Here is a 22,311-nt window from a genome sequence, read left to right as displayed (position 1 = left end):
TGTGGAAAACAGGTTTAAAAAAACAGATTGGACAACACTCAACATTGTGACATGGGACAAAGAGGCCAAGGTGGAAGGAGGTGGGGCAGCTGTGTCCTCTCCTCTGCTTATTCATCCTGTTTTCGATGCCATACAGTGAATTATTCACTTTCCAGTGCATTTAAATGGCCACAGCTCGTTTCGTGAAACCAACTTGCCATGTTCTCTCACTTAAATTTTGATACGAATTTGTCTTTGTGTAAATTGTTTAAGGTGGATTCACATGATGGATGCAGTGTTCTGCTCATTGCGCTCACTAAAAATAAGCGAGTGGAACCAATTCCTACTGCCAGCAATGTGTCTATGAAGTCCTTATGAGCAGCGTGATTTGTTACCTTTGAGCCACATCACGATCAGTCAGTAAAGTAAATTGGGGACTCGACCCATTATGTGAATCGATAAGCGCATGTTTGCTGTATGCGAATGTTGGCAAATGTGGTAGCCTGCAAGGTGGAGTAAGGTTCGTGAAAGGGGAAAAGGGCATCTGCCCGACAGCTGTATGCTACTGTCGAATTGGTGCGGAGAGAAAATTTCAAGTTTACTTTGTTATACCCTATAATTATTTATATCAGTCATTGTTATATCAACATTTAACTGTAATTATGCTAGTATTTGGGGCACGGAAGTGTTAGGAAGGATAACAGTCGCAGTGGTGACAACATAGAAGAGGAGGAAATAACATTTATTAGTCTTGTAGGCCCCATTACAGGACTCTTTGGTAGGGTCAGGCCTCCAGGCCCAGCACATTCATGACGTCCTGCTCCACAAGTGACCGCCATACTTTTTCAAACTTCCATTGGGGTGTAGTCCACTCCTTCAAGCTGCTGGGAGGAGTGCATCTATGCTGTTGTATACATAGAAGGCTTGATGACAGCACACACTTTGCGTGAATCCTGCATGCTTCCTCGTCTCTAGGCTCTCACTAGTTACTTCCAAACTAGTGATCATACTGTGTGCTCTCATGAGGCAAACCTTCTATGCATTCCCTGTTACCAGCCCTTGCAGCCGCTGTTAGCTGGCAGATGTAAGAAATGCAAGCTGTGCTGTTAAACCTTGCACGCAGTGTAGTTCCTACATTAAATTGAATTATCTGTGTTGCAGGCACCACCAGATGGCAGCAGCAGCACAGTGCTCATCAGCATGTAGACACTTCATCTGCCAGACAAGCAGGTCCACATTTCCCGCTCACTGAAACTAGTGGCAGCGACCTGTGCCGCTCCGAAAATGTCCACATCAGCGAGTTGTATGTTTGCAGCTACTGCTGCAAGTCCTTCACAGTGCGTACCAAGCTGACCACCCACCTCCGCATCCACACCGGTGAGAGACCGTTTCAATGCCACCTGTGCCCCCAGGCCTTCACGCAGAAGGTGCATCTCGTGGATCATGTGCGGACACATACGGGGGAGAGACCATACCAGTGTCGCTATTGTCCCAAGGCCTTCGTGCGCAAGTTTCAGCGGAAATACCACGAGCTCAGCAGGCACTTGAAAGGGACCACTGCTCCTTGAAGGGCTTGCCACGCACTGGTGACATTGGTTGGTGATGTCTTTGCCAGTCTTCAGTTGCTGTGACATTGTGAGACGTTGCAGAAGATAATGACAATGTTTGCATACACTTCAGAAAAAAAAAAGAGAAAAGAAACTGAAACAAAGCTATTTGAGCAGCACCCCCAAGGCCTGGAAAAAGTCGGCCTGGATAGTCATAGGGAACTTGCATAAAAACTTTGTTGCAGCCATATTGAATTACTAGTGGCACAGTCGTAAGCTGCTTTAATCCTATCTGCCTATCTTTAGAAGTAATGGTAGAGCTGTGCTGTGAAATTTTGTGAAATATGAATGTGTGACAGTAAGTACGACTGATATTGCACTTTGGTGATATCTTTTCACACTGGATCAAGGCATTTGTGTAATAAAAGCTCTCCGGTCATTACAAAGCTGTTACGGTTTGCTTGTCCAAGGTTGCTGCCAGAACGTGAGATTCTGGTGCTGAACACATAGTGTGTGAAATGCATGCAAACCTCTGCAGTAGATAGGTAGTGCCTGCCTGGAAATCACTTGCAATTGACAGAATACATTTGATGATTCTGAAATACATCCATCTGTGCTTGTGGTAGGGCATTGTTAATGAGATGGCGGTGAAGAGCTGCCTCAGTGTTCATACGTGTTGTTGCTCTGCTTTGCTGTGTGGTGATTCATCTTCTGAACAAAGTGGGAACAGACAAAGGAATCAGTAAATAATACAAACACTCATACTATTAACAACCTTTTAACGAAGAACAAGCATACATAAACAATCGGGCAGATACAAGCGTGCCATGCACTAATACCACAACATTTTACATAGTGGCTGTCGCCGCCAGTAGCTATTGAACTTAGTGATGCAACACTGGTGTTGTGTGATGTTAAATAGTGGACTGCAATATGAAAGTAAAGGACTTGCATTCAAGACAGCCTATTGATGTTTCTGCCCTAAAATCACAAACGCATGACAGGGTAATGGCTTTGACTCGGAGGCTATGTGGCAAGTATCAGCAAGTGAGCTTCAAGCTTGGATGTCTACTGCAGTCGTTACTTGGAAAGTGATTAGGTGTCCCACTCACATTCGAATGCCCTGTAGGTTGTAGCACAGGCATGCATCTTGTCACTCAAGCACACTCTCGATATATCATGGACAGGTTTAGGAGGTGAGTGCCCCATTCTATATTCACAGTCAAGTGCCTGGGGCACCAAGCCAAACTCTCATTGACTTGGGAAGCTGTGCTCCATGTTTGTTGCTTTTGACATCTTTGGCTGCAAAAATAAACTTGGGAAACATCCTTTCTGGTTGCCCTGGCTACAGCGTGCAAAGATGAGATGTTGGTTATGCTAAACGGTTTAAGATTGCCCCGAATTCTGGTACGCTTGTCTAGACTGTTATCAGCCCAGAGGGCTTTAAATGCATCACTGCTGTTTTTTCCTCACATGTGGATTGCATGAGAGGCTATGAGAATTGTGTACTTCCTCGCATTTATGTGCAAGTTCTTTTCATAACCTCGTCTCTCCTCACGTTTCACTGCCACCACCGTTTCGCCCCAGTTAGAGTGGCAAGCTGCAGCTCATACTGGCTAACCTCCCAGTCTTTCCCTCCAATGTTCCTCTCCCTTTTGCTAAGAATGCTCCTGTTCGATTTACGCAGACTTTGTTGCTGTGCGTCGCCGCCCCGGTCGACCACCTCTTCTGGACTCGCACATGGGAAGGCGTCTGCGGCGGTGTCTCGTGTGCGGCTACACCACAGCTTTCCACACGAGCATGCAGAATCACCAAAGAATACACACGGGCGAGCGCCCGCACAAGTGTGACTACTGCGGCAAGGCCTTCATGCAGAAGGGCAACCTGGTCGCACACCTGCGCATCCACACTGGCGAGAGACCCTTCCGGTGCCATCTCTGCTCCATGGCCTTTACACAGAAGACTAGCCTTGTGGGCCACGTGCGAACGCACACGGGCGAGAAGCCGTTTCAGTGTCGTTTTTGCCCGATGGTGTTCGCACGCAAAATGCAAGTGAAGAGACATGAGGAGATGCACACATGGCGTGCTGATGATGCTGTGGCATCAGGCGTGGGGGCTCTGCCGAACGAATCTAATGGTCAGGGCTAGAAAAGCTATGGGCTGTCACACGCACTCACTGAGCGAACGAACTCGCTTGTACTCACTCTATTCTCAGGTGTGAGTAAATATATGAACGTGGGAGCAAGTGCGGGTGAGCATAAGTGCATGTGAGTGTAATCAGGTAGGAGGTGAAGTCCGAGTGAGTGCATATCTTAAAGGAGTGGTCGCTCGCAAGTGCCACCAGTGGTTTGCCAAACTATGAAAAAAGCAGACAGTGTTGATAATGACTTCGTCTTTGCAAGCAGCCAATTTTAAATATTTACACGTGGACTGCCAGAAAATAATCTCACTGACAATTCTTGCCTCAACTCTTCAAACCCTGCATAGACACACACACACGCACACACACACACACACACACACACACACACATTAACAATCACTGAACTCTTTATCGCCAGTCTGAAAGTGATAATGGCTGCATGTAATGGTTCTCGCAGTAACACAGTATGATTCTATGATAAGTATGACTAGGGATGGATCCAGAGTAGCTCTGGATCTGCCAACGAGTATGATTTAGAGATAGCCCTCGTCAATGTATACAGAGAGAGAATGGAGGCAAGGGGGGTCCCCCTCTGGATCAGCCTTGTGGAGATGGGTTTGCAGGAGGCTCACCCTACGAGCAATGGTCAAGAAAAGGGCGCAACGTTCCTCCAGTCCACAACGCACAAAGGCGCTACGGCAGGGTTCTTCTATTCTCCGACATGGTGCAGGGAAGGCTCAGACATGGCGCAGAGGAGCAGCAACATAAACGGGTTTATGCACCTCGACCCGCACAACCTGTGAGCATGGCTTAGGACAACACCAAAATGTGGAATTTATGCACATATGAAGTTCTTTATCCTAGCCCTTTAAACAAGGTATGCATGTGCATAAGCTTTAGATCTGCATAGAGAATGATACCTACCATAATGGTTTAGCTGATATTTTTCCTGCTATGAAGTGCAAAGCTCAGTGTTCAGTTCTCAGCTTTGGTGGCTGCATTCTAGAATGCACTTGCGTACACATAAAAATTTATCTGGAGCCCTACAGCATGGTGTCTGTAATGGACATAGGTCAACATAATGAGGAGATACTCACTCGTATTTGCTCACCAATATTTTTGCAGCATATGTACCCACACTCGCCAACATTCGCTCACGTTACTTGCGCTCACTGATACAAGCACTTGCTCACATTCATAGTGACTTTCATTAATACTTACCAGCACCTACTCACGCTCATATTTACATTCACTCCCACTCACTCGCATCCACTCGTCGACAGTCACCTATGTACGTGCTAACATCCGGTCAGAGACTTTCATTAGTACTCATGTTGGTTAGCTTTTACTCCTGTTAATACTCGCATCCACCGTTACCGTTCATCACTCACTAGTGCTCTGTCTCAGGGCTGTGATATGAGGGTGGAGTGAGTATGAATCAGTGACTTGTGAGTGTGCCAACCTATGCTTGTAAGACATTGAAAAGCGCAACAGTTATTATTATGCTCCTCCATCCTCATGCTGCCTGTGTGGACTTCATGCCAAAGCAAAAGGTCCACCTTAACATCAGCGCTCGTAAAGGTGCCACAGAAAGCTGGTACCAGCCTGCCTCACTTGAACAGCGTAAATCACAGGAAGCTGGTACCAGCCTGCCTCACTTGAACAGTGTAAATCACAGGAAGCTGGTACCAGCCTGCCTCACTTGAACAGTGTAAATCACAGGAAGCTGGTACCAGCCTGCCTCACTTGAACAGTGTAAAATCACAGGAAGCTGCTACCAGCCTGCCTCACTTGAACAGTGCAAACCACAAAGTAGGTCCAATCTATGTGGTTGTGTGACAAGTTTTGCAATTTGAAAGGGTTGCTGGCACGCGGACCAGCTTTTTATGCTGAACTGCATTCACCCTGCCTCACTATATTTAGCATTTGTGAATAGGTACCTAAAAAGTTTTGAATATGAACAAAATTGTGAACAATAAAGCCTGCGAACAAGCTGTTTACGGTATAAATGTCTTCCTGTTACCTAAGTAAGGTGGTAGATGTACAGCTGCATGCAGGTGGATGACCCTTGACAAACCCTTTCTGCTCTGCACGCGTGTTGTGCCAGTTACACTACCAACCATAAGCTTATTACGAGGCATAGACATTTCAATATCTATTTTGCAAATGTTTATTTCATTGCGCTAGCCTTGTACTTCTGGCAATACGTCTTGCATATTTATTACCTTTCTATGCATTTCCAGTTCAGTGTGTTTGTGTTTTCATAGCCTTCTTTTTCTCTCACACTTTGCATAATAGAGATATACAGTTAGGCCTTGGAAGACAACGAACTGCTTCATATTAGAGAGCGCTTGCATTAGGAGAAGTGCATTATGAAAGGTTGGCACCTAAAGCAACCTTTCGGGAAGTTGGCAAGTTGCAGGATTAACATCTGACTTGCAAAAAATAGTGCACATAATGATGTTTTGCAAGACGCATAATGAGTATGCTCTACCGGTTCCTACACAACAATTGCACTCTCGCGGTGTGCAAGGCTATCTACTTGCTTGCTACCTGTAACCTATAGCACCACAAATTCGCACAGTGCAGACATGTTGTAGCATAAAATTTATTGCAGACCTTTAGCTCTGTTTCATGGTCTTGCTTCTTTCGTGAATTCATGCACACACACTGGCAATGGCTCAATAGCTATGGCATTCTGTTCTTGCATGTGAGGTCACAGGTTCAGTTCCCGGCTATGCAAGAATGAAAAAGTATACAGTAGAATCTCATTGATACGATTCTGCATAATACGTTTTTCGGGATAAGTGTTTTTCTTTTCTTATATACGATTATTTTTGGGTAATACGATTGTCCAGATGATACATTTTATTTTTTGGTTCCCATGAAGATCCTATCAACGAGATTCCACTGTACTCCTGTATATGTGCATACAATACCAAGCTTAGGGTGCAGTCAGAAGAATCCCAGGTTGAAATTAATCCAGTGCCCCTTGCAACAGTGTCTCTCATAGCTCTTGTGCTGCATTTGGACGTTCGAACTCTATCGGTCAGTCATTAGTGAATTTTATACAGCCTTTACCAGCTTGGTGTATTCTTCTTTTGTTCCCTTCACTTTGTTGCATACCTGTCAGCTTTTTACAATTTTATTGCAAAATGCCCAATTTCTAGCGCTCATTTATGATTGTCATATTGACACGAATATTTTACGATTTTTCATTTGCATATAGTTTAGGGTAAAATTAACTTCAAAAGGAAGACAAGTACAGTCGCTGAATAAATTATGCGGTCCTATTTTTCGGAGCCATTCATTACACAGGCATGTGTGGCAGCGTCATAAACTGATAGAGCCTATGTAACATTGCAACCAAATATTTGGCAGCCATTACGTGAATATTGCATTAATAAACTTCATAAACATTTCTGCTTGTCTGCAGCACAGATCATTGTTACTGCGAGTTATACAGGGTGTTTCATTTTAGCTGCACCAAAATTTTAAAAATTGCCTGTGGCAGATAGCACGATGATAATCCTTGATCTAAACTACTTGATGAGGCGCCCATTACTTCCACGAGAAATCAAAACGCCTAATTAAATAATTAACACAGTTATGCTAATGAACTTTTTCATTAATTATTTTATGGCACATATTTCAATCTACGAATTATAGCCACTGAGTTCGCTAGGCGTATCCACTTGGAACGAATTCTCAGGACTGAACCACTTTCGAGATATTAACTTTCAAAGTGTCCGACGAAATGCATGGGCGTTCCAGTTAAGTTTTTGAGGAAAACGCTGTTATATGCATTCTAGCATAAAGTTCACTGGAACGCCCATGCATTTCGTCGGACACTTTGAAAATTAATATCTCGAAACTGGTTCAGTCCTGAGAATTCGTTCCAAGTGGATACACCTTGCGAACTCAGCGGCTATAATTCGTAGATTGAAATATGTGCCATAAAATAATTAATGAAAAAGTTCATTAGCGTAACTGTGTTAATTATTTAATTAGGCGTTTTGATTTCTTGTGGAAGTAATGGACGCCTCATTGAGTAGTTTAGATCAAGGATTATCATCGTGCTATCTGCCACAGGCAATCTTTAAATATTTGGTGCAGCTAAAATGAAACACCCTGTATAGAGCAGAGTGCCTATTCACAGCATCCCTGCGAAACACAGCGTTCAAACTTGTAACAAACAGTAAACACATATTGTATAAGGGGGCAGGGCTACGCAACAACAGCCTTGGACCAAGAGCATCGGTTGGTGTCTCCCGCTCTCCAGGCTGCTGGACTTCGTTGTCTTCTCTCAATAGTTCGTGACTCTCTTCCCGACTACAATTGTAATAATTTTTACTATTTTCCAGTGAATTTCAGTATTCCTTGCCTTCCACTGTTGTGCTTTCTTGAATTCTACGGTTGGCAGGTCTGATTTGTATGTCGGGAAATAATGACGCTGCACCACAGTTTTATTTGTTTTGACTGAACTGGTGCAGCAACCAGAGCTTTTGTTTTATAGCAGTTGATTTCTTTTAACCACATTAATTCGTTGTCCAGGCGACTTTGATAGCGTGCGGGCTAATGCGACGGGATGAACAGAATGGAAAATGAGTAGAGTTTATGTGGAATATGAGCCAAGGTCATTTTAAATGAGGTACACTCAGTATGCGAAATGCAAAAATTTTCGGGGGACAAAAAAGTTGTTTGTGCTAAGCTAGAGTTCAACCTAAGTGGGACCTATTTAAGTGGGCTCTACAGTATTTAACATACTTTAATTATGGTGTCACGAGCATGAGCTAAAGACTCTATCCATCTCTCGCATTGTAAGCAAAGGGAGGTGGGCAGTGAGCACAGAACCAAAGGAAATGAAATGGCAGTTACTGCCTGGGCTCCATGGTGTCTGGATGTTTGCCCTCACCCAAACCCCGAGTTTATCAATGGCTGCAACAACGCATTGCATTTAGGAAAGCACAAGTTCAATGTTTCATTTCACTTATTCCATTAACATGATGTCTCGTATATTTATTAAGGTCCTGCACATTTATGTGCTTGGTGGAATGTGCTTAGTGGGCCACAATCATAAGTAGCCGTCACAAGACATAGTGAGGACCACTTACTTTGTTCCTGTATAACCTTCTGGTGGATGCTTTGTCTTATACGCTGGTGTCTTTGTAGGTTCATATCAGCAAGTGCACTGATCAGTTATTGCTGTTTTATATACATCTCTTTCTTTCCTCCTTCTCTCTATTTTTTCTATCTGCATAGAGCATTCAGCGTCATGTTAATGCACAATTTGTTCTTTTATTTATGTGCTGCTGGTTCATTTTTACAGCCCTCCCTGTGTAACAACTGTGTGCAAATAAACCACCTTCACGTTTTGAAAAGGCGCAACTGTCTGCTTCTGCATGTAGCAATTGCAATATACCTACCACTTCCGTGCTACATGCGCAAACCTTCAGTAATCTTTTTTTTTCAAGGCTGTAAGATAAACCTTGCGTGGATTAGTATACACTATAATTTAGACCGTGGAGCTTTATACTAAGCTTTCTAGCATAGAACGGGTGTGGGTGATCAGATCATGTTCATATCTACACCAGAACAAAGATGGTGAATGCAGCCATCACTTAGGACTTTTTTTTTTTTTTTTTGCTTTTCATGGATGCTGGCCTTTGCTTACTTAGAACTAAATTTCCAGTCTCGTAATCTCCCTCCTAATCTATAACAGCCAACAAAAATTGCCTAAGGATATTTCTGCCTTGAACACATATTGGCGACTATAGGTGCAGCTAAAGGAAGAGGAATTGACAGCTGCTATATGGTGTGCAAGAAGTAGAGAGCAAATGCAAGCTAATAACATTCTACAGCTGAAATTGGAAAGAAAAATATCAGCACTAACTTGACAAGAAAAATTACAAGACGCATGTACGAGCACAACTAGTCAGTATTGGCGACCACCTTGCCCTAAAGCCACTTATGTGTATTTTTTATAAGCTGTATTAATGTACAGCTAATTGTAGAAGCTAGGTTGTTTTGGATGACTGGTCAAGTGCCGAGAGGTCGGTTGTGCTTCAGTGGGCTGGTTTGCTGTACTTCATAGAAAATTATGTCGGACATAATGCCACAGCAAAACAGCCTCGTGGTGAGCCTTGCAAGCTGTTGACCACTACCAGTTGCACATTTGCGGACTACCAGTTGCACAGTTGATTGCTGCATCTGTGGCACTCATATTCGATTGTTCAACGATTATATATGCACGCACGCACAGAGAGAGAGAGAGAACAATGAAGTGGCAGTGCACACGAACGCTCCTGTGCCCCATCTTTTTTATGCTGTAACCGTGAATTCAGAATGAAGCTAACTTGCGGCAAGCCTTAAAAAAAAATCAGGTGCATGCTACGCGAATGCAACCAATGCAGTATTGTTGACTGCCCTTTCAAGCAACTCAATGTATCCTTTAAAGGGGACACTAAAGCAAAACAGTAAATCAACTTACCACGGTATTCAAGAACGCATCTTAAGTTGAGGCCCATGCTTGACTTGATCTGAGTGACACCTGGCGTCAACGTGCCCAGGACGCTCATTGCATTTCCTCCGGCGCGTTCACGACAGGCGTCATTTAAATCAAGTCAAGCATATGGGCTTCAACTTGAGTTGCGTTCTTGAATACGGGCCTTAGACTGATAAAGTACTATTCTTCAAAAACTTTGCTGCCGTTAATTACACTGCAATAGGTAAATTATTAGAAGAGAAACTGAAGCTCTAAGTTAAATTTTTTGTATTTCGCGCGGGTACCCCAACGGCTAGCACTTCAGTGTAACGTCATGACTTCTGAAGTAATTTTTCGTATTTGGGCCTCGTTGGCTCAGTAAACGTTTGCGAAACTTGCCATATTCAGTCTCTGGCTACTTTAGAACACAATGTAGTCAATCTTTACCGCTAAAGAATTAACTTAGACCCAGAAGACGCTGTCAAAATCCATGACGTCACGGTGAGCTGGTGCAGGAACTTCAAGGTGGCGTCACCACTCGCCTTCTGTTTTTTTTTTTTTTTTTCTGGTTTGTCAAACGGCTTCTCGCGGTAAGGGTGGTGTTTTCGGTATTGTGGAAGGGTAATCTACTGATACAGAAGAAATCATTTTTCTCTTTAGTGTCCCTTTAATATGAGCATAAATAATTAACCCATTAATTAACAAATTTTTAACATATTGATTTCAATGCAAAACTCAAGTTGTCGATGCAAACTCAAAATGAAAGTTGTCGAGCATGTTGAGAAATAGCCAATTGAATTCTTTCCATAAATATAGCTGTTTAATTTTTGGGGGGCTCCAAAGAAACCTCACGAAATCTGAAAAAGTATCAAGTGACTACAGATGCTTGTGCACAGAATTCTTTGTGCCCTCAAACATGGTTCGAATGAATGATCAATGCTGCATGCAAATAAAATGTACGAATAGGCCGTAAGCAAGCGAGACGTTTCAAAGACAACAGCTCTGGCTTCCGCTTTTGCCATGATGATTTGTTTGCTGATAGAGCAGATGGTGTTGTTAAATGGGCTATAGTTGGTTTTATTTATTTTTATTTATTTATTTACCAGAGTACCCACAGCGCCTTCAATAGGCATTACAGTGGGGGGGTTTACATAACAGAAAAAAAGAAAAGAAACATAATACAGGTAACATAGGATAAAACACCACATCATGTTCATTACTATACTATTGCATCGTGAAGTGTCTGTACAAACATGTCAGTTGAAGTTATGTTCACAATATCACGTGGTAACCGATTCCAGTCACGGATTGTATTGGGGAAAAAGGATTTTTTAAACACATTTGTTTTACATGAAGTTTCTTTCACTTTGAGTTCATGATCAACTCTCATAGACACGTAGTCGGGCAAATGTAAATAATTCAAGCGATTAATACCTGTTCTTGAATGAAAAATATTGTGGAACAGTTTTAATCTATGAATTAAACGTCGTTTTTGCAGCATGTCCCACTCAATTTTCTTTTTGGCCTCTGTTACAATTCCTTGTGTAATTTTTAAATACAAAGCGCACAGCCCTACTCTGAACTCTTTTCAGTTTGTCTATGTTTGTTCGTGTCCAAAGATCCCAAACCGTGCTGGCATATTCAAGTATTGATCGGACACTAGAGAGATAGAGTAGAGCCTTTGCTTTGATTGGAAATTTTTTTGCGTTTATTTTCATAAATCCTAGCACACGAGATGCTTTGGCAGTAATATGATCAATGTGACGTGTCCAAGATAAATCAGTGGTGAAATACACTCCCAAATATTTAAATTCTGACACAGTCAACAGTTGCGTCCCATTAATATTATAATTAGACTGAACTTGTTTTTTTTTTCTTTTTAGAGAAACACATGTGCACTGTTTCACATGTGCACTGTTGCGAGCTTCTTGATTCATGCTACCAGAACAGTAGAAACAGGATGCAAAGAGGACACACAGTCACTGCAAACACTGGAATGAAGCGCAAATGCAGCCACGTGGTGTAGCATTAAGTAGTGTAGAGAAATTCTCGAAGTCCCAGCTGTTAGCCTTTTTCTGCAGACTGCGCAGGTGAGGAGGATGGCGATGCATCCGACAATAATCGGGGCCACCACATCGCAACGATCATTTTTGCTTGTAGCCTATATTATGTTCGGTTGCATATAGTCCCTTGTCTACTTCAAGCAGGTTATAAACATAAGGTTATGTGCTATCATGATATTTTAAGTTTGTCATTCATGTAACACATTAATAGATGTGTTGCCTTGTGCTCTGGAGCAGTATGCTAACATGAAATACAGCGATGTGCACAAACCTGTTGAAATTACGAAATTTGGTCTCTGCTGGTAAACAGCAGGGTGAATTTAGTTGATTGCACTTTGTTGGCAAGTGCAATGTAACTATGCTGCACGTAAAGTCCCTTCCCAATGTACGTGAGTTGAAAGCCAAACTCTTCGGTGAGCGGGGACAAACATGCATCGTCAAACATGTATCGTCAACATGTATCATCAGCACCAAAAACTTGTTACAGGTTTGACTGCAGGATCATTCAAGGTTGTTAGAGTACAAGATCCTCTGACATTAGCACTGGGAACAAATGGAATTCCAGAAAGATAGTCGAAGGTTCGACAAAAAACTTGTCGGGCGAGGGTGATACATTGTCAAAGCAAAACAGGCACTCGCCTAAGGTTTAAAAGGAAATAAAACATAAATGACGTTTTAAGGCCTCTACAGCTATCGTAGCGGTCTCGAAACGTCATTACGAGGTCTGTTAGAAAAGTATCCGACCTTTGGCTGAAGAAAAAAAAACTGGCATAACTGGAGCATTGGAAACCTAATCGCCCTCAAAGTAATCTCCTTGGGACTCCGCACACTTCTCCCAGCGGTGCTGCCATTGTTGGAAGCATTCCGAGAAGGCCCTCTTTAGGAATGCAGTTTAGCTCAACTGTCATTGCAGCCATAAATGTCATCTCTTGTCTGAAATCGCGCTCCTTTCAATGGCCTCTTGATTTTGGGAAACAGCCAGAAGTCGCAGGGGGCCATATCAGGAGAATAAGGAGCCTGTTGAACTACAGGAGTCCGGTTTTTTGCCAAAAAAAGTCTGAATAAAGTGTGAGGAATGTGCAGGAGCATTGCCGTGATGGATGCGCCAATTTTCTGTTGACCAGAACTCCGGTCTCTTGCGCTGCACAGCATCACGTAGGCGACGGAGGACATCCCTGTAGTACTCTTTGGTGATTGTTTGACCCTGTGGGTGGTGCACCACACCGCGGGAGTCAAAGAAAGCAGTCAGCATCACTTTGACGTTGCTGCGCACTTGGCGGGCCTTCTTTGGTCTTGGTGACGTGGAATGCTTCCACTGTGACGACTGGCATTTGGTTTCCGGGTCGTACCCGTACAGCCAAGACTCATCACCAGTGATTATGGTGTTCATGAAGTCGGGGTCACTGTTTGTTGAATCCAGCATGTCCTGTGAGACTTCAACACGAAGTTGCTTTTGCTCCACCGTGAGCAGCTTCGGCGCGAATTTCGCCCCAACTCTCTTCATGGCCAAATCTTCGGTCATAATGGAATGTGCAGAAAAAGTGCTGATGCTCACCTCTCCCGCAATTTCTCGGATAGTCACACGACGGTCCCGCATCACCACAGCGTTCACTTCGGCAATGACCTGGGGCGGTATTCTGTAAGCGTCTACCTAGTGGACTGTCCATTTCGGCTGTCGCTGATTATGCTGCTGCTTGATGTGCAGGAAGGTGCCAGCCAGTCTCCTTCCTGCACGTCAAGCAGCAGCCAAATCAGCGACAGCCGAAATGGACAGTTCACTAGGTAGACTCTTACAGAATACCGCCCTTGGTCATTTCAGCATGTTGATGGCCGACCTGAAGCGTGGCTCGCTGTCCACCGATGTGCCGGCCGTCTTCAAACCGGTTGTACCACTCCTTAATCTGTGTGCTACTCATAGCATCATCACCGAAAGCCGTCTGAATCTTCTGAATAGTTTCCTCTTGGCTGTCGCCCAGTTTCTGGCAAAATTTGATGCAGTAGCGCTGCTCCAGTCGCTCCGCCATTTTCCTTGCAATAAAAAAACCGTCAAGAGCACTGCGCACTACCTCACTCAAACGCTGCGTCCCAGCGACTGATGCTATCGACAGGTGGGAAAAAATTTGCGCATGCGCATGAAGGTTCAAGGTCGGCTGATGCAAGCGTGCTTGTTTCATATCCATCAGGTGTTCGAAAAAAAAAAATAATAAGGTCGGATACTTTTCTAACAGACCTCGTATATGTTTTTATTTCCTTTTAAATCTTAGGTGAGTGCCTGTTTTGTTTTGCAATGCCAGAAGGAGCGCCAACATATATTGTCGCCTGGCACGAGGGCCATTGCAGAGACTGTTGACTTCTAGAAGAGTGACAGAATTAACCTCACCAAATGTGGTTTCCCACACATTGTGTTGTACACGGGCACACCAGGGAGGCACATGAGCGGCTACTGAAATTGGTCGCTGTCTGAAGAATCGAAGCCCAGTGACGAATCCAAGGTGAATGTCTCGGCTCCTTGCTTGCTTACCTTCTGTCTTCTTACTGTGTGCCATAACTCGGGCATCTCAGAAGCCAATAAAAGAAGACAAAAGTAGTTTTGCCCAAAAGACGAAACATTGATAGTGATAGCAAAGTATTAGACAATTACATGTAGCAATTAAGGTTAATATTTTATAGGTTAGCTGTATAAAATGCACTAAACAGCTCATGCACTTACTAACTAAATAATCATATATGATGTCACGTGGGCACAGGCAAACGAACAGATTTCAGTCGAACAGCACTGTCACCATGCTGGAGTGATGAGGAGCGCTGGCAGCAGGAAGTCAACGCTTAGTTAGCCCAATTCATTATTTCAACTGTTCCACCCGCCGGGGTGGCTCAGTCAGCTAAGGCGTTGCGCTGCTGAGCACGTGATCGCGGGATCGAATCCCGGCCGCGGCGGCCGCATTTAGATGGAGGCGAAATGCAAAAACGCCCGTGTGCTTGCGTTGTAGTGCACGTTAAAGAACCCCAGGTGGTCAAAATTAATCCGGAGCCCTCTACTACTGGTGTGCCTCATAATCAGAACTGGTTTTGGCACGTAAAACCCCAGAAAGAAGAAGAAGAACTGTTCCGCATATCCGAAACTCTGGTAACGTAATGTCCAACAACAGACGCGAGGGAATTGTCAACGCGCATTCGCCATAACGCGCAGGAAGCCACCAGCCATCTTGGCTCGCCCTTAAACATTGCAACTGCCGCAGGTTGCCTTCAACATTCGGAGAACAGGAGACGCGCGCACTCAATCACGTGACCGCTAACATTGGACGCGAAGACTGCGCGCATCAAGCCATCGTCTTTCTCGGCTCAACCTCACGCTTGAGCGGGCCACTCATTCACCTTGCACTTGGAACATCACGGCGACGGCAAAAATTCGCCTGGAGTATCCATACAATTGCTACCGCAATTAAAATTGTGAAGATCCCACGCAATGTGGAAATCGCTGTACGCGAAGCCAGACAAAACATATATACGTATGTATGTACAAATCGCAAAGTGGAGGGAATTGCCAAAGAAAGCTATTAATTATCGCTTTAAACGCGAACTCTGTACGTACGTGTGTCATCCTTCGCGCTTGCGTGTTGGATGTGCGACCGCTCTCACGTACGCTAACGCATCGAAGACATCATACACAGCAACTTTAAGGACACGTGTAGAGCGTCAGCTTCATGCAGCAGTGCAACTACATGCGGCTTTGTTGTTCCGGCCGCTGAGCGGGCAGTACCTATGACAGTACTTTGACGGAGCAAACGCAAGTTCGCACTCTTCTGCGCACCGATAGTTTTCAAAAACCGCGCCTACGTCACGATCCTACGTTCGATCACGTGGATTTTGATTAGGCCATTCGCTTTGTTCATTGTTATTGCATGGTTTTTGCTTTGCTTCTACACGCTTCACTTCCTCACTCGGCCCCCAAGTGCGTGCCAAAAACCACCTTCCGCAATTTGTACTCCACCGATCCGATTATTTTTCACACTTCTTTCCTGATATGTCAAGGAAAGCTCCATCGTGATTAGCAGCAGCAAGAACTCGTTATTTTTGACATATGACAACTGTTTACAAAGTGTAGACATGCATGTTGTATGTGTTCTGTGTTACAAGGGTGTTCTTCCTTACAACAGCACGATACAGCAGCGCGATCATCATCAGAGTCTTCGTTGTTGCGTGCCCGATCTTTACGTGTGAAGAATTGTGACCTTTGCGCCGCGCACCACTCTACTGTTGTGCACTCAGCCGAACGACGACGACCGGCAAAGCGTGTTTGATCATTTGTGATGAGCAGCAGTCTTTTGAACAACTTGACTAAGTACAGTAAAGGTTGACTGTGTTTGATCGACCGCAGTGAATGCTATTCCCCCTTGTCAAGTAGTCTTTAAACAGTGTGGTCGTCGTCTGACAAAGCGTCTGGTAGAACTCGCGCGTGCTGCTTTTTTAGAGAACAGGGGGGAGGGACACCACGGAAAATTTATTCTTGCAGCCATTGTGCTTAAATGTGTAGATGTAGCGTGCATGTGTTACCCGTGAAGAAGTTGCTTAAGCACGAGTAAGCACACATCTACAAACAGAAACTTGTTTATAGAAACGTTGCGAGGCGAGAGGGTGCACGGCAAAGACTTCCGACGCTGCTCGGCGAGTGTCCAGTTCTGATCTGCTGGTCGAAAACCTCCGAGCCACCGCCAGAGGCACCGGGACGCCGCGAGCGTTCGGTGCGAACGCGGGGAAAACGCGGACGGCGTCGACAACAGTTCTGCGCGTTGCTGGTGCTGCTACAAATGTATCGAAAGAAACCCTCTTTCTTCGCGACTGCTTCCCTTCACAAACTTGTTGCCGGTTGTGCAGCGATGCTTTCCGCTGCATTTTATGCGCCACCCGCTTCCACGGCCGGCTCAAACGCGGGCGGATCGTCGCTCTGACCATCGAGGAAGCGCGAGAAGGAATAGCATCGGAAACGGCATCATTACGAAATCGCAGCCCTGCTGTCCCGTTTTGAAAATGAACGCGATGTGGCAGCGTGAGCGTCGTTTAGTAGAGACCAGTGAAACCGTCGGCAGGAAAAGGCGCACGCGGTGCTGCGACTTTGGCTGCGTCTCGAAACTCTTGATTTCTTGGATAACAAAGAAAACACAAGGAGAGACTTCATAGGAAGTCGGACACACAGATATTCCATTAAGAATGTGTAGTATTGCGTGCAAAAAGCATGGACGAAAGAAGGGACACGGTTTACACATACGTGTGTGTAAACCATGTCCCTTCTTTTGTCAATGTTTTTTTGTGCGCAATGCTACACATTCTTAATGGAAAACCAACAAGCCCAAGTGGAAAATTAACCCTAGTACAAAGATTCCCTTTGGCCATTTTTTTCTTCTTGTCAGTCAATTAATTGGTACATCATACTGGCTGGAGCCTGAACACTTGAGATCTTTCAAATGTTAATAAGATTGCAGCAAGCAAGAGCTCGGATGACGCAGTGCAACATTTCCCCTAACATTAACCGCACTTGGCTTCCGGTGTACCTTCCAACACAGCTTCCATGTTTGACCAGCTCAAACACTTCGTTGGAAAGCAATACCTACTAGATTTTCAACAGCACATTGCGGAAAGCTTTACCTTTGGAACTCTGAAGCCTTAGCTGTTATTGTCCTAAAAGAACAGTAGGCAACTTCTGGTTTTGCTTTGTTTGCCAGATGCAAACTAATCTCTGCATGTGAAGTTGTATTAGGCCCCGCTGCCCCTCTACCTCTTGCTTATTGCTTTGTATTTTATGTTAATTTTTTTGCCAGATGTAAAACTTTCATGTTGAGGGGAAGTGCCCTTTATAGACCAAGTCTTGAATATATTGGGTGTGAAAAATTTGGCTTTTCAACAATATACCTTAAAACATATATATTCTGCAGGAAAGCCCGAAAGTATTCGGAAAATTTTCATAATTTCTCCCGGGAAAGGGTTAGGGAGTTAAGCGGGAGCATTTGATTTGCATGGGATTTAATGTCCGTAGGCATCGCTGCGGCTACCAAAAACACCCTGTTTATCTGGAAGTTTTTTATGTGTGCCTAAGTGTAAGAACATGTGCCACATTTTCTGGTGCCATGTTCCTTTTCTGGTACGTGACACCTTTTCAAATGTGGTTGTGGCTGCCAGGTATCGCACCCACAACTTTTTGCTCAGAAGCAGAAATGCTACAACCTCGGATAGCGCAAGAGGGCAGAAAGACACAACTACTCAGGATATGTGCCTGCATTGCTTTTGTGCTATCTAACTTTATGGATCCATACCAACTAGCCTGATCACAGTGCTTGTTTAGCAGAATAGCCACTGAACTACGGTGGTTGGCTAGAGATTTTGGAGGTCAACATGAAGTGTAATATCCAATGCTGCACATGCCACCCATCTTTATTGCAATTCTCTACTGCTGAAATCTGTATGCTTCATGCTCTCCTTTTCTGCAGATGCAGCCATTCCACAGGCCAGCAGAAGGAAGACTACATAAATGGAGCAAATTCAACGTTTATAGAAACAACTTTAGATCTTAGTTGTATAATTGTACAAGTCCGCTGGCTGCAATGCTTTGCAGCTCCTCCCGTGGTCTGGATTCAAGTTTGCGACATGGTGGTGAAATTTGCTCATTGAGAGGTTCAGGTGTAGGCATCACGCTAGTGGAAAAAAAAGAAAATTAGTCAACTTGCAGTTCGTGTGGAGAACCTCTAGATGGACAGAACTGTCATCTTGCAGTCTACTGCAGACCTGTCGCCTGGCAGTAGTCCATAGTGCACCCGAAGTGAATTGGTGCATGGTTTGTGGTCCAGCGGTGGTACCACTCAGGATTCAGGATAGAGCACTCACATTGAAATGCTTAACAGCAAAGTGAAGTGTTTAACAGCAGAGTAGTTCATGACCCTTAAGGTATTACTCGTACTTTTGCCACAACTCTCAGCGTGGGACGTGCAGCACAACTCTGTAACTCTTTTTGTTGGATGCCTTCCTTTCCTCAAAGGTAGAAACTTGGACCCTGTTGGTAAGGCATAATTCACTGTACAGTGTGGACAAATTTCTAGCACAACTCGTTCGTGATGACTATATAACTGCAAATAGCTGAAATGCATTGTGTATGAAGCGTACAGTGCAGCCGGAGTCCTCCCTCGTGCTCTCCTCTGGACGTGCTGTGCCATGTTGTGGTGACGCCGCAATGTCCAAGCATATCCAGTGGCACATATCCAAGTCGGTGTCAAAGACGTTCAATATTTTATGTTCTCTGCCTTGTGCATGGTTTTAGTAATTAATATTCGTGCAACAAAAACGTTCATCGCTACACAACCTAATAAGTGGTATCATTCATTTACTGTTTTCAAAATATGTTGCAGAGCCCTTCAAGAGAAAATTAGTTGTATTCTTTTGTGTATGCCTCCAAAGTTGTGTACATACTGTGTGTGTGCGTGCATGTGTACGTGCATGGGTGGGTGGGTGGGCATCGGTGCAGTTTTAGAAAACAGCCGAAAGCTACTGGAGCACATGAGCTTGACTGGTGAAAGAAATGCTTGTCTCCACGTCACTGTTTGCAACTGCTCAACAGCAGTGTCCTTTCAGTGTACTAATGCTTACTTTCATATTCGATTGTCTGCATGGGTAGCAGTGGAAGAAAACGTTATTGTCATGTTTACCAATGCAATGTGCAGAGTTTCAAAAATGTGCTACTATTGCTGTCCTCTGTATACAAATAATTGCCCTAGTTGCTGGTGCATAAAGCTGTTCACGAGAATAACAGTAGTCATGGGGGTGAGCGCTTATAGACAAGGAAGCATGTAGAAATAATGTAGAGCATTTCTTAGCATATGCTCTGTTTCATACATGCAGAAGCTGCGCAGGTAGTGCAGTTAGACAAGTCTCGTTAAATCCAAGAGCACGAAGACAGCAAAAACACAGACAGACATGAACATAATGGCATTTTAGAGAGTGCCGTGGTGTTCATGTCTATCTCTGTGTTTTTGTTGTCTTTGCACTCTTGGTTTTAACAATGCAATACCAAAAATCCCAAGCATACACTTTAGAGAAGTCTCATTCTGTGCGTTTCACAGTTCTGTTATTCTTGATCTGCAACATTTTATGTGACTGCTTCAAATATTACAACTACAACTTCTGTACGTAAGTTTACGTCAAATCACATATTACTTGTACGTATTTGTGGTTCTAGTAGGCGACATACTATGTTTTAGTCTTGAGGCCAAGTGATGCGCTGTGATCACTGATCACAAGAACATATTACTCTGCTCGTTTGGTGGTAAATATGTTTCTGTGACGCCTTTCGTGTAATAAATACGCCCTATTTTGCAGCGTAAAGGTACAAGACTTAATTTTACGTGGAATTACATGACATGTACCTAATATATTTCTATTATATATGGGATGCACTACTTATTGGTTGCGGATGCAAACAGAGAAGTTTCTCTAGCCTTAATAGCAGTGCCTTATGTATGAAATGGAGTGTAGTGTGGGCTGTTGCCAAAGATATGCATTCACTGTTATTAGCAGTTGCATTCTCTGTTAGCTTGCAGATGCATAACTGTTAACATGTGAACATTAAAGTTATTAAAAATCCTGCGCACACAACACTGGATACTGAGGAAGTTGGGTAATTGCACATACTTTCTTTTTTTAACTTTGTCCTGAGCACACACCTTTTATGGGGTACATGTGCACTTTATTAACGATGATTCCTTTTAAACGCAGCAAACACACAAACTTGGAACCATGCAACCTAACAAGCAACACTGTTTTTAGATCGCTGTGAATTTTTCGGTGACATTGTTATTGCCAATTTCACCAGCTTGAGGAACTTGTCTAAATAAACTTGCTCGGAGCAGTTACCCCTCTAGTGTCCCTCTACCACCAGTAGACTTCCAAGGGAATGGTTGGATACTGACGAGCAACAAATTCTTGCAAACATTTTTCTTAAGACTTGACGGAACACTCATAAATTCTAGAATGAGCCCGAAATCGTGAACTTTGCTGAAAATTCGGGTGAGTTGTAGGCATGCAGATGTAATAAATGGAAATTGTACTGCTGAACTTTCCATAGAGTGTAGCTCTTGCGTTGAAGTGCACTGTCTTGTCTTGCAGGCACCACCAGACGACAGCGCAGTGCCCGTCGGCGCGTACGCAACTCGTCCGCCGACCAAGTGGGAACGCAGTTCTCGCTCACAGAGACTAGTGGCAGTAACCTGTGCCCCTCCGAAAATGTGCATGCCAACGAGTCGTACACTTGCAACTACTGCAAGAAGTCCTTCACAGCGCGTGGCAACCTGAACACCCACCTCCGCATCCACACTGGCGAGAGACCATTTCAGTGCCACCTGTGCCCCCGGGCTTTCACGCAGAAGGTGACCCTCGTGCACCATGTGCGGACACACACGGGGGAGAGACCGTACCAATGCCGCTTTTGCCTGAAGGCCTTTGTACGCAAGTTGGAACGGAAGGACCACGAGATCCGCAAGCACTTGACAGAGACCGCTGCTTCTTGAAGGGCTTGCCACATACGGCTGACATTTGCTAGTGATGAGCCTTAAAGGAAATCCTTGCAAAACAGATGTCATTGCTCGTACTCATTTGCTATGACATTGTCAGACTTTGTGGAAGGGCAGTGTTTGCATATGCTTAAAGGGATGCACTAAAAGTGAGCTCCATTATGAAAGGAAACCTGATTTGCATTCAAGAGTGGCTGTAATCAGTGTGTCTGCTCTGAAATCACAAACGCGCCTTAGGACTACTTGCTTTCACACAGAGGCTATGCGACAAGTATTAGCAAAGGAGGTCCAAGTGCGCACATCTTCTGCAATTGTTGACTAAAAATAGTTACGCAGATCCAATGCACATGTTGGAATCTATGTGAAGCGAACCTTTCTTTATTGGTGATGGCTATATTATGCTATATAAAGACTGATGTGGCCATCTTTCAATGTGTGTTTTAAAGTTCCTGCCCAACATTATATTATTTAAAATAAATTTTGAGTCATTTGGTTGTGAACATTTTAGTCATTTGGTGAACAATATGTGGCTTCTGACTAGGGC

The 22,311-nt window shown here is 44.1% G+C and overlaps 2 protein-coding genes across 2 annotated transcripts in view; both read left to right on the top strand.

Annotated features, from left to right (window-relative positions):
• LOC119431580 (zinc finger protein 420-like) overlaps positions 1 to 1,972 on the top strand; it is a 36,778-nt gene extending 34,806 nt beyond the window's left edge. Inside the window, exon 8 of the mRNA XM_049657922.1 lies at positions 1,141 to 1,972. Coding sequence (XP_049513879.1) covers positions 1,141 to 1,547 — 407 coding nt within the window. The 3' untranslated portion in view covers positions 1,548 to 1,972. The remainder of the gene's footprint in view (positions 1 to 1,140) is intronic.
• An 80-nt stretch (positions 1,973 to 2,052) lies between these two features.
• On the top strand, positions 2,053 to 22,267 carry LOC119431579 (zinc finger protein ZFP2-like). Its single transcript, XM_049657921.1, has 3 exons — positions 2,053 to 3,669; positions 12,428 to 12,518; positions 21,344 to 22,267. Exons 1-3 carry the CDS (start codon positions 3,267 to 3,269, stop codon positions 21,762 to 21,764), a joined length of 915 nt encoding a protein of 304 aa, XP_049513878.1. The 5' UTR covers positions 2,053 to 3,266; the 3' UTR covers positions 21,765 to 22,267.
• Positions 22,268 to 22,311: the final 44 nt, after the last annotated feature.

This window comes from Dermacentor silvarum, chromosome 10 (genome assembly GCF_013339745.2).
Source record: "Dermacentor silvarum isolate Dsil-2018 chromosome 10, BIME_Dsil_1.4, whole genome shotgun sequence".
Lineage (NCBI taxonomy): Eukaryota > Metazoa > Arthropoda > Arachnida > Ixodida > Ixodidae > Dermacentor > Dermacentor silvarum.
This window is presented reverse-complemented; position numbering and strand designations above follow the sequence as displayed.